The sequence below is a fragment of the Tachysurus vachellii genome, chromosome 20 (genome assembly GCF_030014155.1).
Source record: "Tachysurus vachellii isolate PV-2020 chromosome 20, HZAU_Pvac_v1, whole genome shotgun sequence".
In the NCBI taxonomy this organism is placed as follows: Eukaryota; Metazoa; Chordata; class Actinopteri; order Siluriformes; family Bagridae; genus Tachysurus; species Tachysurus vachellii.
In genome coordinates, this window is record NC_083479.1 from 14,870,434 (window position 1) to 14,885,784 (window position 15,351).

Sequence of the window (15,351 nt, forward strand, 5' to 3'; positions counted from 1 at the left end):
ATTCACTGGTGAGAAATACAACATATCCAAAGCTTTACTGATTTGATATGAACTTTGTTTTGCTATATTTTAACAGTATCTTAGCTTAAAGAGAGTTACTGTGATAAAGAATAAAATTGCATTTTAGCATGTAACATAATCAGATTGGTATACCCTTAATAAAGATGGCAATAAAGAAGAATTTTCATTGTGCTTGCCTCATTTGTGTTGGTGGACAGGTAGGATATAGCAGTTTGCAGGCTGCCCTGGGAGGCCAATAGGCTGGCATACTGACTTATCTTTTCTGCCCACAAGGTGCCTACAGCAGTGGCTGCTCCACCTCGTGTCTTCTCCACAGCCTGCCGCAGAATCATCACTTTTTCTACGAGGTCCTACAGAGAAAAACAAAAAAAGCATATCTGTGAAGTCACCTATGGTTAAAGGTTTTAGATGCTTGAATGTCTGGCATACAAGTAGGACAAGAAAAGAAATGTGGAGTGTATTTATGAATGTCATTAGACTAGCACTCATTAGACTAGAGCCTTACCTGCAGTGAGAGCGGGCTGCTAGAATCTTGTGCTTTGGACCAACAGGACACCAGCTGCTCTAAACTACCAGCACAGATGTAACAAAGGCAAGCTTGTGCCTGCAGATCAGAGTCTTCAGCTGCCTCCAGCCTGGAGCCCAGCAGTCCTGTTGCCACAATCACAGTGGCCATTAGCTTAGTGCTTCGATTTGTCTACTCTTTAGATTCTATGCTAACATTAATATTGAACATTATACTCACCACATAGGGAGGAAATCTCCTCAGGTTTGGCATAGGTCATGACTGCGGCCAGAGCCTCCTTCCAATTCTGAAGATCACACGTCTCAAGTATATTCAACCAGTCCCTCATTACAACAGCACTGATTATCTACAAGGTAAAAAGCAGACAGATTTTTAAACAGAACTATTAGGTGGAAATCAACATATTCTGGTCATTAGAGCCTCAGTTAGAACCGTCAGCAACAATAAGGAGGCCCTAACATGAATACATCAACTGTGGAAAAGCTTAGTATAGAAGAACATCAGTGTCTTGCCTCACCTTCCCAATTTTGCTTCGAGTTTTAGTCAAGTATTTTTTCTGGGTTTTTTCAAGAAGTTCTGGTCCACCAGCGATAGCTAGAATGATTGCATCTGCCATCCGGTTGTCATGGAGACAAAGGTTGACAGCAGCCTCAAAGTCCCCAATAAGGAGTGCTTCGGTGATCAGTCCGTCTACATCTGTAGCACCAAATCAATCAAAATCAATAGGACAATTACAATAATTTAATTAGCAACCTAAATATCTTACAATTCATAGAAATTTAAATCAATCTAATTAACATAAAAAAAATAAAAAAAAAACACACACACACAGGTCCCCAATTTCAGTGATAAACACTTGCCAAGTTTATCTTTGGTGTTAGATGGGATCGGCTGAACTGGTTTCTCTTCAACAGCAGGAATCTCTGCAAGCTCTGGGCTCTCTGCAGCTTCATCTTCTGCTGTTATGTCTCCATTCTCCTCCACCTGGATATATAGTAGTGATGTTACTAAATACTTAGAAAATCAGCTTTCCTTCGGCTTTACTTTTAAATGTTGAATATCAAACATATCTTTATTATTGCTTATAATGAAGTATTTTCAACGCTCTTAGACTGCTGAAAACACACTTTACATATCAGGGTTGATCTAAATTTTTGCCCATCAAATACATTCACATTTTTTATTATAAAAAAAGTATTTGGCCAGATTAGAATGCTGCTGAAAGTTTTGACAATGGGAGAGCAAGAAGAGCAGAGTAAAATCTAAACAGCCTTTAAATGCGGACTTTAGTTTACAGATTTGATTAGTTGCTCAAAATGAAAATCTGACAAATTCCTCTAAAATCATGATATTTTCAAATGAAACATGCACAATGAAACTAATAAAGATGCTGCTTAATAAATGTTTAAATTAAAGGCTTAATGGACAGACACTAATTTTATAATAGTTTACAGAGTAAGTTATGGTTTTAAGGGCTATGTTTTCCTAGACCAACGTTAAAGACATTCAATTGGAAATCACTGTTGACATTCCAACATGAGGAGTCCTAGATTAGGCTCGAATCATATCCAGGAAACTACCCCTAAGAGTTTATAGCATTATTTTTTAGTTTTGCAATTTAGATATGCTGGAAAACAAAATTAAATATTGCTATTAGTTCCATAACCATACAAAAATGTCCAAAAGAGAAGGAAAAAAAAAAAAAACATTTATATTTAGGATTCATTTGTTCCTAGTTTAAACTGATCAAACCATCTCTTAGGGCACAATGGAATCTAGAAAAATCTATATCATAACTTATTAAATCATAACTGGGAGGATACTACAAAACATGTCAGCATTCCTGTGTGAAACCCCAAATGATGTTCCAGAACATTTAACCATAACCTTAAGGTATTAATCCAAACAGCTAGCAATTTGCAGTTAGTGAAGATTAGCAAAAGAGGGCAGTATAATGCTATCACACAGGGATACTACGGCAGAGGACTGGACTACGGCGGGCAGGTTGAGGGTACCTCCTCTGGCAGTACTGGCTCCTTGGCAGTTTGGGCCACATCTTTGGCTTCCTCTTCAGCCAACAGTTCAGCACTCAGATTCAGCTCAGATACTGGCTGACCATTAACAGGAAGATCAGTGTCCGTCTGGGGTGTAACGTCTGACTCCTCCGTTGGAGTCAAACCGATTTCAGGTTGCTGTGGCATATGTGGTGGAAACATGGAAACAGACTGTGGGTCAAGTTGAGGTAAGGATCTTGATGCATGCTGGAGGAATGCTGGAGTTACAAAATCTAACTGAAGGCCAGCCTCATCTGTGAGGTTGCAAGAGAAATTTGACTGTTGTTGATCAAACGGAGGTACTAACACTGGTTCTTCTGAGCCAGCAAGAGGACCTAATAATGGCATAGACTGTGGATAATGACAGGGTCTAGAACTGTTGCTGATGCACGGAAATCATCGAAGCAATATCAATTACTAGAAAATCTGTCAGACTCATGTGGAGCCAGGGCAGGCACAGAGCGAGTCTCTTCATCTAGAGAAACCACATCAGACTCAGGTTCATGTAAAGCACCAGAAGGTGCTATTAGAGGCACCAGTTCTGTCTGGGCTTCAGATATATACTGGTCAAACCGCTGTGTCTTCAGAAAAGATTGGTTTAACAAGATATGTTGGGGCAAAAGCAGATACAGGATCAGATGTTGGGATGAGGTCAGATGGTGGGGTGAAATCAACCAGAGACACAAATGGAAAGGAAGGCTCAGGTTTGGCTTTGAAGTCATGAACATGATTGACAGTGGCATCAAGAATAAGATCAAGAAACGGTTCTTTCAAAACCTGCACACCAAGCTCAACCAATGGCTGGTATGCAGGTTTCCCATGCCGAATTTTAGACAGTCTCAGTAAGGCACAATCAGCGGGATCAAGCTTGGGCAATGGAATGATATGATATCTAGTCCAGGTGAAGGATTACAATCAGGTGCAATAGTAGGGTCAAGTACAGAAGCAGAGGAACTCCACACATCCACACCAGGTGTTGGGAAGGGAAGATGTGTAAGAAATGGCAAAGAGTTTAGCAAATAAATATCATTATACAACAAAGGTTTCAACATAAGCATGCAGGTGATGGTTGAGCCTTTTCTGATGGCACAGCATTTGTGGAATGTCGTACAATTAGCAAAAACTGGTGTGATCATAGATTTCCACCAAATTAAAGACACAACCTTTACGTTAAAAAAAGACAAGAATCATTTTTTGAAGAAAAAAAACAAAACAAAAAAAAAGGCATGCAGAGGACTGGTCAGAAATTTAAACCTTTGTCTGGGGTAGATGCATTAATGCAATGCATGTTTTTTAAATGATCTCATTTTTGACCATTGAAAAAAACAAATTAGAAAACAAAATAATACCAGAACCCAAAAGTAATGCCTTAAATTTTAAAACCACATCTCAAATGCCAAATTAACCATCTTCATAAAGAGGTACAATGAAACCCACTGATCTACAAATATCCCAAATATACCCAAACATAAGAGTAATTTAAAAATTAGACTGTTATCAATGAATTAGCATTTCAAAAATGTAATCAATTACATGTGTAGTTTAGTCTAAAACATTGTACGAAGGACCATACCTCATTGCCTTCATCTGATTTGAGGTCTTTCTTTTCTAATGCTGAAGCAATCTGAAAACACACAGTATATTAATAGACAGGGAGTGCTACAGGGAGTGCTTGCAGCTAATCAAGGTTAATGGACAAGGCTAACCCTTACAAAAAGGGACACTCTGGAACAAATTTAATTAACCAATAAATTTAGTTAATTTTAGAAAAACAAATAAATACATAAATAAACCACGGCATCGAGTTTTATACCACATTATTTTTGTCTAACAACACGGCTTGGAAAGTTTCGGCTGTAACAAACGGTTCAGTAGATTCTGCTGCAACACTAACTAAATTACACTACGTTATATTTCGTATACAGAACTTATACAACATAGAGTGTGGTCCTGTGGGTGTCAATGGGGAAATGGTGTCAACTGTAAATGCTCTTTAACTACAGCATTGATTATATGAAGTTATAAATTAATGAGATCTCAGGTATGCTTGAGAATCACCTTAAGTGCTAGTTCCTCCTTCTTGTATCCCAGAAGTTCCAAATATTTGCCCCGGGCATCATCTTCAAAATGAACCTAAAAATAACGCACGAGTTAATTAAGCCTCTGAAATCACACTGAACCACAAATCAAGTGCTCTGAAAGCATGAAGATAATCTGATAAGCATCACTCTGCATCTGACTTCATGTAGCTAGTATTTTACCTTTAAGAAAGCCCAAATAGTCTTCTCAAACTCGTTCTGTGCAACTTCTATCTTCCTCTGGCAGAATCCCACAAAGCTTCCAGAAGTGAGCGTGGCCTGAAGTTGGTTTGAGCGATTCAAAAAATCAGTATCAGTGACAACCTGGCTAATGTGGACGATGTGGGCCATGGGCTGCTGCTGCTGCTGCTGTTGTTGTTGTGGTGTTGGTTTGATGTTTTCCAGTGAGACAAGTTTACCACCAAACTGGTAGACGATTACAAAAACATAACTGGTTAGAGATAATACACATATACCAAATAAGCACAAATAATTACAAACATATACATATAAGATTTAGCTCTGTGATGGACTAGAACAAAACATACAGCAAAGGAAGCCCCCACTGGTCTTCGGATCCATTTGGGGGGTTTCTTCAGTGGTGTGACTGTACTGTTAGCACTGGTGGGTTGAGGCAGCTGCAGCGGGGGCAATGTCTGGCCTGTGCCAAAGGGATCCATGTTGGCAAATGAGGAATTTATCTGCAAATCCAAACAAATGAAAATGTAATACATGGGCTAAACGTAACCAGGATATGCACAGCAAACTCTTGTCACAGTAGAGCTACCTGATCAGCCTGGGCATTGCTGACTGCATCATTATTTCCTCCCATGATTGAGTACATGCTAATACGCCCATCGAAAGAAGCAGCGGACAGAACAGCAGGGTTCCTGGGGCACCACTGGATGTCAAAGCACCACTGAGAGGTTGGGAGCTCATACAGAACCTGGTTAAAACAAACAGACACAAACAAAAATCATCAATCAGACAAAATAACTGACTTTTCTAGCCTTTGCCATTACAAAAAAGGTTCTGATTGGTAACTAAGTACAGCCAGAGTAATGCTTATTATTGTATTGCTTATTATTGTAATGCTGTATATATTATTATACAGTGAAAAATAGAAGCACAAGTATTTTAAATTCCCAAGAGGACTGGTGTGGTTTGATGGTGGCTGACTGAGTGTGTCTGCGTGGGGCTTTCAAATATGTAATGTTTAGTCAATTTATATCAAACATTTAGTACATTACACCTTTGGATTGTTTGGACAGGTATGCTTCCTTGAGTATGGACCAAAATAATCAGACTACTTAAATGGATGTATTAAAGTAAACCAAATATGTTCAAACTGCTTGACAGATCCACAAGATTCGCAATCAGCCAAAGATGGAGAAATACGGACATTAAAAATTCTAAATATGCAACAAAAGATTTTTTTTGTACAAATGTATTTTATTGTACTATTTTATTCACACAAACCTGGCTGATTTCTGTGATACAAGAACTGTAGGTTTGTTTACCTTTTTTCATAATGGTATTAACAACAACAAAAAAGCTTTATAATGTTTTCAGCCTTGTGTCCACATAAATGCCCCTCAGCCAAGTTTGGATTTTTTATTTGATTTAATTTATGTACAGTGTGAAAACAATTCAGAGCATATAGTAATTGCAACCACAAGAATGTGGACTAATTGATGTGAGAATATCTGGAGAATAACTCACTTCAGCGGTGTTGGGGTTCCAACAGAGGATCCGGTTATCTTTCCCACAACTCAGCAGCAACTCGGGGTCAGCCAAACTCCAAGCAATAGCCAGAACACCCCTGGTAACACACAAGAGTACATTTAAGAAAAAAAATTCTCAGTCATCCAAGTCAGTGTTAAAAGAAATAACCATTTCCAAGTATTTCCATACTGCATTAACATAAAAAATAAGAATATTCAAGGTCAACATGACTTTGCTTTAAAACATTCATTCTGCAATCACAAGTATACAACAGGATACCAAATGCTTTTATTTCTACCTTGTGTGGTTCTCTAGAACTTTGAGAGGAGAGGTGGCAAAACGCAGATCCCACATTTGGATGACAGGCATTCGGTCATCTTCAGAAGCCAACACCAGCTGAGTGGCAACATCGGGATTCCATGCCAGACCAGAGCAATGCATCTAAAACACATCATTTGAAATGTTCAATTAAGCAGTTATTTCTGAAAGTTAAGAAGCATACAAACATTTAAAACAAATAGCAAACATAAAGAAAAGAAATAGTCGCACACCCTGTTGCAGTGGTCGCTGACTTTGATAATGAGATCATTTTTCCTAAGGTCCCAGATGGAGGCTCTGCCACTGGGGCTGGCTGAGGCAAGGATGTGCTGCACCTGGCGGTTCCATGCTATGCAGCTAATGTCCTCCGGAGGCTAACAATAGCAACAAGAACAACCAGCAACAAAACAATCAGCAAAAAAAACATGAGAAGCGCAGCGGTATCCTTTCTACTGATTAAGTACAATGTCACTGATTGTTCCACATGAACCTAATGTGATTAAAAATGTACTACCTAAGGTTTATTATTTTGTTCAATGGAATTACTCCTAATAAATAAACAACACATGAAATGTGAATACAATTTGTGCACCTGTGATTTCGGTCCTGGAGTCATCGGGGTACTGAAGCTGTTCAAATCCCATATGTAGATCTCCGACTCATTACCTCCAGATGCAACCAGATTTGTCTTTAGAGAAAACAAACAAAACAAAAGAAAAACAATATAATTTTCATACTCTGACCAACATATAACTCTGCAGAGTAATGCCATGCACATAGTATCTTCAGCAGTCATTACCTGAAATGGATTGACATCTAGGGCTCGTACAGGCCCTGCATGTTTATCGATCTGAGCGATGACCACTTCACTGTCACCAGCAATGATCTTGGAGGGATCATAGAGAATGATGTTACCAGTCTCTCCTCCAGCTATGAGCACTCCAGAAGGCTGGCCCTGATCGTCAATGCCATGTGGGCCCCAAACCAGCTTGTGGTATCTGAAAAGGAAAGAGAGCATTCTGGATTTATATATTATATATATTATGGCAAAAAGGTTGTTAACACCTTGACAATTACACTCATGAGGTTCTTCCCCTGTTTTCACACTTTTGGAAGCAGATAATGGTCTAGAATTCCCCCTGTATGAGTTAGCATTATAGTTCTTTGACAGTGGGACTGAGCAGCCCAAACCTGTTCCTGCATGACACAAAACAAGGTACATAAAGACATGGTTTGACATGATTGGAGTGGAGGAACCCAAGTGGCCTGCACAGAGCCTTGACCTTAACACCAAGAAATACCTTTGGGATGAAATAGAATGTTGATTGCTCCACAGGCCTCTTCATGCCAACTCATTCCAGTATTTTTGCACACACACTATAGAATATACAGTATGTACTCTGGTCGGCGCTGCTTTTGTGTAATGTCTTTTGTGTATTGTATTTTTTTGTTTGCACTAGGTTACATAGATGCACTTTATGTGGCTAGGACTAACTTACTAAGTCCTTAGCTCTGTGTTGTTCTATGTAGCACCGTGGTCCTGGAGAAACATTGTCTCATTTCACTGTGTACTGCATCAGCTATATATGGTTGAAATGACAATAAAAGCTTCTTGGCCATACTTGATAACCAAAATGTTCTTGTTTTCTAAATCAGGCCAAATTCCCCACAGCCACGAATCAAAATCTAGAAAAAAGTCTGCTCTTCTGGGAAAGCTTATTACAACAGCAAAGGGGACTAAATCCAGAATGGGATGCTCAACAAGTGTATATATAACAGGCCTGACAGTCTGGCACAGCGCTGCTGAATTCTCTAATCTGATTGGTCTGATGGTTGTTTTTAATTTTCTATAATAGCTCTAATAATTGTGCAGGCTGTAATCAAAATCATAGGTTTATATTAACATTCTAATACATTTTTTATTTTGAAAGTAACAGCTCATTCATGGGCTCATAGCACAATATATACATCATCCAAGTATAGTAATAAACATTATATAACTTTCTCTGTTAGGACGTTGTCCACCACAGGAGAGATGGGGGTAAAAAATGGCTGAGGTGGGAACTGTGTACAGATCCTACAATGTAAGTTATAACAGGACAATTATTGACAATGTGTTGTTCTTTAATAAATCAAAAACCTGCAACCTTTGAAAATCTCTGTGCTATAAGATAAATAATCAAATCTTAATGTGCTGCTGTTTAAAAATAATCATATATAACGTCGTCATCATTTTCCCATAACATCATACAATAACATTAGCATAAAGTAAAAGAGACACCTGTGGGGTGAGGAGAAAGCACCACATAACTTCATAGCCAAAGAAGGCTCGGCCAGGTCCAGTTCAAAAATCTCCAATGAGGCATTGGTGCTAAATGTAGAATCAAGTTGCTGAGCAGACGTTCCTTGGAAAAAGTAACAAGAAATAAATATTTGTTTTGTAACCAGACAGACAACAGAGAAAGGCACATTGCATACTTATCCACTTTTATTCTTTATTCATTTGCAGCAAAAACAGTCTAAGAAGTTGACACGGAACATTCCTTTACAACGTCACAACATTTAAGATGTCTGACGACCCTCAAGTGGACAAGACACGTCAATGTTGATGAATTATTTTTTAACATTTTAAAAATGTACTTTTCCACCAAATCTTACGGCAACACCTGTGATTCATGACATTTGCCATCGACTGGAAAACAGCATATACTTCTGTTCAGTGAAACGTTAGTGTTAGTGCATAGTGTGCAGTACATCATTTGGGACACAGCTATGAATACAGAGAAGATACTTCATACTCTTTCTGATATATATATGAGTGAAACTTACCTGCAGCCAAGAAAATTGGGTGGTGCTGAGCTGGGCTCCAAGCCTGGATGGCGGTGCGGTTTATCTCTTTTAGCTTCATCCTGTAACGAAGACACCATTAAATAACTTTAATTGACATTTTTTAACACATTGTCTCAATCTCGATCAGAAAATGTAACATATTTTCCTGCACTAGGAATATGAACATAATAATGTGCAAACCCTTAACATGGTTGCTAGCTCCTGTCTGTGTGACTGCTGGGGACAATATACTGGTTTTGTTGTAGTGGTTATGAGAACCACACCCAGACAACCATTCGAAACATATACACACACACATCTTGCCCGTATCTGAAATAATGTATTATATGTTTTTTGCTTTAATTTTTGACTGTCTAACTAAATAAAGAATTAAAATTCTTGGAAAAATGTAAATCTTTTACATAGACATTTATTGACTGTTCTCAATAATTATTTTTAGACTTTTGCTTCATGGGTGACACTTTGGTAGCTTTTTTTTAGTGCTGGGAAAAATGTTGATATTCTTGTCTGTAGTAAAGCGCTTACTAAACATACAGTAGACAAAATCACAAAAGGCACTACTGGATCTAAGTTAGGCTGAACATACGCTTAAGGCTGCTTTAAAAGGGTGGATTTCATAATAATGCTGGCATGGGAAGAAAGGACGGGGGGGGGGGATGAGGTAAAATCAGTAAGATCTTTATCTAAATTATATAATTCAGTGGTGGATTCTGGTTCCTTTGTGACCTAAGACAATATTGGATATTATTATAAATTTTGGACCAAAATATTAACACTGCTACAACACCTGGTTATAAAGTCACCAAGAAGAACATTGTGGCTTAAAAGACCAATTGTAGCTTAAGGCTATAACTTATCACTGTAAAAATTGATTGCAAAAGAATCTTGGCTGACTTTTATAATAGACTGTACGATATTGTATGCATTCCATGTCAGATAAAAACAGACCTGTAATGACTACTACATTTTTGATAACGTCACCAATCAGCATGGTGTCATGTAACAGGGTTAGAAAACAGAAACATCTTTCAGCCATTGGTACAAATACATTTATAGCTCTGCCTTAAGTTTAACTTAAATCACGGCGTCCTCTTATTGGTGGCTTTTCTTACGTTAGGGCTTTCAGATACATTACATCAACTCACAACCACAGAATTGTTTAATGGTGTGAAATTTTGTCTGGAAAATTTGTGTCAAATGTTTGCACAGTATAAAGCCAACCATCATCATATGCACAAGCCTACACAATACAAAGCTTAGTTCATATTGACATCTATAGAATTCAACCAAGATTTTATGAGAATCAACTCGTAACACAGGAACTTCTACATGCCACAAGACAAAAACACTACCATTGTGCTGAAGGGAGCATCATATTTTGCATAAACAAATTAAAAATGTAAACAATATGACGTGACATACTCCAAATCCATCACCTTTCTCTGTTCCACGCTATACTATATTAGAAAACCTTCAGCTTTATCTTAAACATAAAAATACTTAATATTAAGCTAAATGTGTCAAACCAAATAACATTTTAGGGGCTCCATATATATGCCGACAATGAGATACAATATAGACAGAATGAGTATTAAATATGAATATAGAATATGACTGATCAGTTATGTACATAAAGTGTGGGAAGTGCAAATAACAATATTGTGCAATTGCAAATTGCTTTTTGTACAATATGCAGCAGCAGTAGTATTAATATATGTGTATATATAGTGTGTAATATATACTGATGATTTGATGACTGACAGTCCTGATAATGCAGTACTTATAGATATGAAGCAGTGAATATAATTATGGTGAGTTTGTTGATCACTGTGATTGCCTGGGGAAAGAAACTGTTCCTGTGTCTGGCAGTTTTAATAAGTTTTAGCTACCTTCTAATTATGTAAAATAATTAACTTCAAGTAGCTTGTATACTTTCTCCGTAGTCACATGCCGACTATTTATTTAATACATGATAGAAACATTCTAAAATATTTATGTACACATACTAATTTCAGAAAACACGTTAATGCTTCTCAGAGCTAACGGTTCGTTGTTAGCTAGTAACGGCTAGGCAACGGCTAGGAGATTAGCAAGACATGCAGGTTATTACACAAAAGCATTGCTCCAAAATATTTAATAAAAAAAAAAATCATATATTAGAAATTATTGCGTTCCGTTATGTTACAATTATACACTCTTGTGTGATTATCTGGGCCATAATTCAACGATACGTCACTTGCTAATTCCCAAACAGTTAGCATGAATCTGAGCACGGCTTCATAAAAGGAAGGAAGTAAAAACAGTAAACACTGATGTGATACTCGATTATATTTGTATGAACTCGATTAATCACGTGTGTAATAAAATCAAATTTCAAGCTAACTCACTGGAGCGGACTTGCAGATTGTTTTTAATCAAAACTAAACTTGGAGTTCGTTCCAACAAGCGGAAAGAAGTGACGTGGACTGGTTAAGGTTCGTTTTACGACTCGATTAAACGACTCGTTTGGCTTCATGAATCAGATTTACACGAATAATGTCAGTGTTCTGCACATCACTGATCACTTTTACAACACAAAAGTACAACCCAAAGTGATTCATGATCCATCCTGGACCTTACTAGTATAACATTAGCGTCTAAAATCCACCTAGCAACTGCAGCTGTACACAATACAGCCATCTGTGCTCAGATATTTCAGATATCATACGCAAATATAAGACAACAGTCGATAGTTTGATTGATGACAACCGTACAAAAACATAAGTTATTCACAGGAACTAAAAACAGGTGGGGAAGAAAAAGGTTACCCTGTTACAGGGCAACACAGAAGTGTAATGCTAACACTGCTACAAAAGGTTACCGATCGCACTAAAAGTGCTTACCTTCCCTCTTAGCACTGCTCACGAGCATGCACAAACTCATTCAAGCTGTCAAAATAGGTTTAAAACTGTAATCGGCAACCAAATGTTTGCCTTTCTTGCTTGTATGAGATCCCTGATCAGAGTTAGCGGCTGTCCCGGTTACACAGAATTCCACGTCTCCACTGGTCTCCATCAACGTGGCACAATAAGTCCCGCCTCCAAAGAAAAACACTTCCGGTGAACGCAGCAATGGTGTATTTGTTAAAATAGTGAAAATCATAGCCACCTTATCAACTGTATAACACTTAGGACCTCAATGACCTCAGGTCTCAATGCAAATAAATGTGCTCAGCCATATGGATAAAATACTCAAGGGAAATTAAAATACACCAAAATAATACATTTCCAGCATTTGGCAAGCGCCCTTATCCAGAGCAACTTACATTATCTCTCTTTTTTTTTTTAAACACACCTGAGTAATTGAGGGTTAAGGGCCTTGCTCCAAGACCCAAGAGTGGCAGCAGATTGAACTCACAACCTTCCGATTAGTAGCCCAACACCTTAACCACTAGGCTACCACATGCCCCATAATGCTTTAAGTAACCAAGCATTTCTTAAGAATCTCAAGAATTCTTCACCCATGCATCTAGGCTTGTTAAAGGCATGACCCAAGTTTAATCAGAATCAAAATCCGAATCAGGTTTATTGGCCAAGTGAGTTGACACACAAGGAATTTGGTTCCAGCTGTTTGTGACTCAAAAATACAGACATAAATAACGCTATACTATACATTTAGCTTGAACTATACAAGACAGGACAAAAAAGACTATACAAGACAATACAGACGATGTGAGACAATTTAGACAGTATGAGTATTAAATAGGAATACAGTATATATGATCAGTTATGTACATAAAGGGGAATGCATGGTAGTGCAAATAACAGTATTGTGCAATATTATGCTTTCGTACAATATACAGCAGCAGTAGAGTGTGTAATGTATACGGATGATGTGATGACTGACAGTTCTGATAATGCAGTACTTATAGATATGAAGCAGGGAATATAATTATGGTGAGTTGTTAATCAGGGTGATTGCCTGGTGCCTGGGGAAAGAGACTGTTCCTGTGTCTGGCAGTTTTGTTAAACAAAGTTCTGTAGCACCTGCCAGAAAGGAGGAGCTGAAAGAGGTTGTGTCCAGGGTGTGAAGGGTCAGTAGTGATTTTTCCTGCCCGGTTTCTGGTTCTTGTATCCTGGGGAGTGGGCAGGGGGGCACTAATTATTTTTTCTGCTGTTTTTACTGTTCGTTGCAGTCTGTTTCTGTCCTGTTTTGTTGCTGCTCCAAACCAGATGGTGATGGATGTGCACAGCACAGATTAAATGATTGTCAACAGCTCCTGTGGCAGACCATACGTCTAATTGACATAGAAAGTACATCCTCTGCTGGGCCTTTTTGATAATGGAGTTTATGTTGCACTCCCATTTCAGGTCTTGGGAAATGCTAGTGCCCACAGTGTGATAACACAAACCCAGACACTGTAAATAAGAATATATATATATATATATATATATATATATATATATATATATATATATATATATATATATATATATATATATATATATACACACATGATTTACATTATTTCTGTAACTATTCTGTCCATGTATTACACATGAAGTCAGATTGAAATATGTGTTTCTGTCTGCATTCCGGAAAATATTAACGAAATATACAATAAATTGAAGTACAACAGCAGTACAAAGAAGTACATTTGCAGTACACTGAAGTACAAATGCAGATTTGCAATATAATGAAGAAAAGATACAGTATACCTGCAGTCCAGTGATACACTACTACATTTTACTGCAGTTATTCTGTTCCATTGTTACTGTATTGCTGTATGATAATGAATTAATAAATAATATTTAATTACTAAATAATATTTAAAACAGTGAATCACAGCTATGCATCATTAAAAACAAGAAATGCTGTGTGTGTCTATGAAATACTCTGACCTTCTGTAAACCATGATAAATTAATTGTGTGACTTGTGAATTCTGTAGCCAATAAAGATTATTTTTTATTCTATATAATTTAGTGCAAGCAAATAAATTTTTAAATCCTATTTTTCATATTGTCAGGGAGGACACATCATGCATTAGAGAAATGTTACTGGTAATAGCAGATGACTAGATCCTGAAGTCTGAGCAAAACCACAGGCACAAGTGTTGGCCGCCAGACATTTTGATTAAAAAAATAAAATTATTTATATTTATATATTTATATATATAATTATTTTTTAATAATATTTATTATATATATAGGGTTAGGGTTATATATTTTTTATATATTATTATAAATATTTTTAAAATATATCTATCTATCTATCTATCTATCTATCTATCTATCTATCTATCTATCTATCTATATAGATAGATAGATAGATAGATAGATAGATAGATAGATAGATTAGATAGATCGATATATTTTAAAAATATTTATAATAATATATTTTTTATATATTATTATAAATATTTTTAAAATATATCGATCTATCTATCTATCTATCTATATATCTATATATATATATATATATATATATATATATCTATATATATATATATATATATATATATATATTTATGTAACTTCATTGGAATGGTACAAAACTTTTTGAAATTTATGGAACTAGCTATGTGTACACCAAAAAATAAAGACTGCCTAAGGAAATAAATGGGAAATATTAAAAGTACTAAAATACAGAGCAATCTATTTTGAGTTCCATTTATAAGTTCTAAGTGATGAAGAACAAAGCTCACAACAATCAAAGGGAAACACTGTAAAACATCAACAGTGCAACACACACACACACACACACACACTTCTATATGTCTGTACTGTATACTGTATGTGT

General features: G+C 36.9%; 1 protein-coding gene across 9 annotated transcripts in view; it reads right to left on the reverse strand.

The window, feature by feature from the left end:
- sec31a (SEC31 homolog A, COPII coat complex component) overlaps positions 1-12,643 on the reverse strand; it is a 23,239-nt gene extending 10,596 nt beyond the window's left edge. For 8 of the 9 annotated variants that reach the window (XM_060895960.1, XM_060895956.1, XM_060895959.1 and 5 more), the window contains exons 1-19: positions 12,455-12,643; positions 9,552-9,631; positions 9,004-9,127; positions 7,522-7,720; positions 7,315-7,410; positions 6,956-7,096; positions 6,703-6,845; positions 6,402-6,501; positions 5,467-5,625; positions 5,228-5,380; positions 4,863-5,105; positions 4,660-4,734; positions 4,175-4,225; positions 2,563-2,739; positions 1,408-1,531; positions 1,065-1,243; positions 767-893; positions 527-672; positions 198-371 (exon numbers count right to left, since the gene is read on the reverse strand). In XM_060895960.1, the coding sequence (XP_060751943.1) occupies positions 198-371; positions 527-672; positions 767-893; positions 1,065-1,243; positions 1,408-1,531; positions 2,563-2,739; positions 4,175-4,225; positions 4,660-4,734; positions 4,863-5,105; positions 5,228-5,380; positions 5,467-5,625; positions 6,402-6,501; positions 6,703-6,845; positions 6,956-7,096; positions 7,315-7,410; positions 7,522-7,720; positions 9,004-9,127; positions 9,552-9,630 (2,490 nt within the window). In that variant the 5' untranslated portion in view covers position 9,631; positions 12,455-12,643. The remainder of the gene's footprint in view (positions 1-197; positions 372-526; positions 673-766; positions 894-1,064; positions 1,244-1,407; positions 1,532-2,562; positions 2,740-4,174; positions 4,226-4,659; positions 4,735-4,862; positions 5,106-5,227; positions 5,381-5,466; positions 5,626-6,401; positions 6,502-6,702; positions 6,846-6,955; positions 7,097-7,314; positions 7,411-7,521; positions 7,721-9,003; positions 9,128-9,551; positions 9,632-12,454) is intronic. The other variant, XM_060895957.1, reaches the window with a different exon arrangement.
- Positions 12,644-15,351: the final 2,708 nt, after the last annotated feature.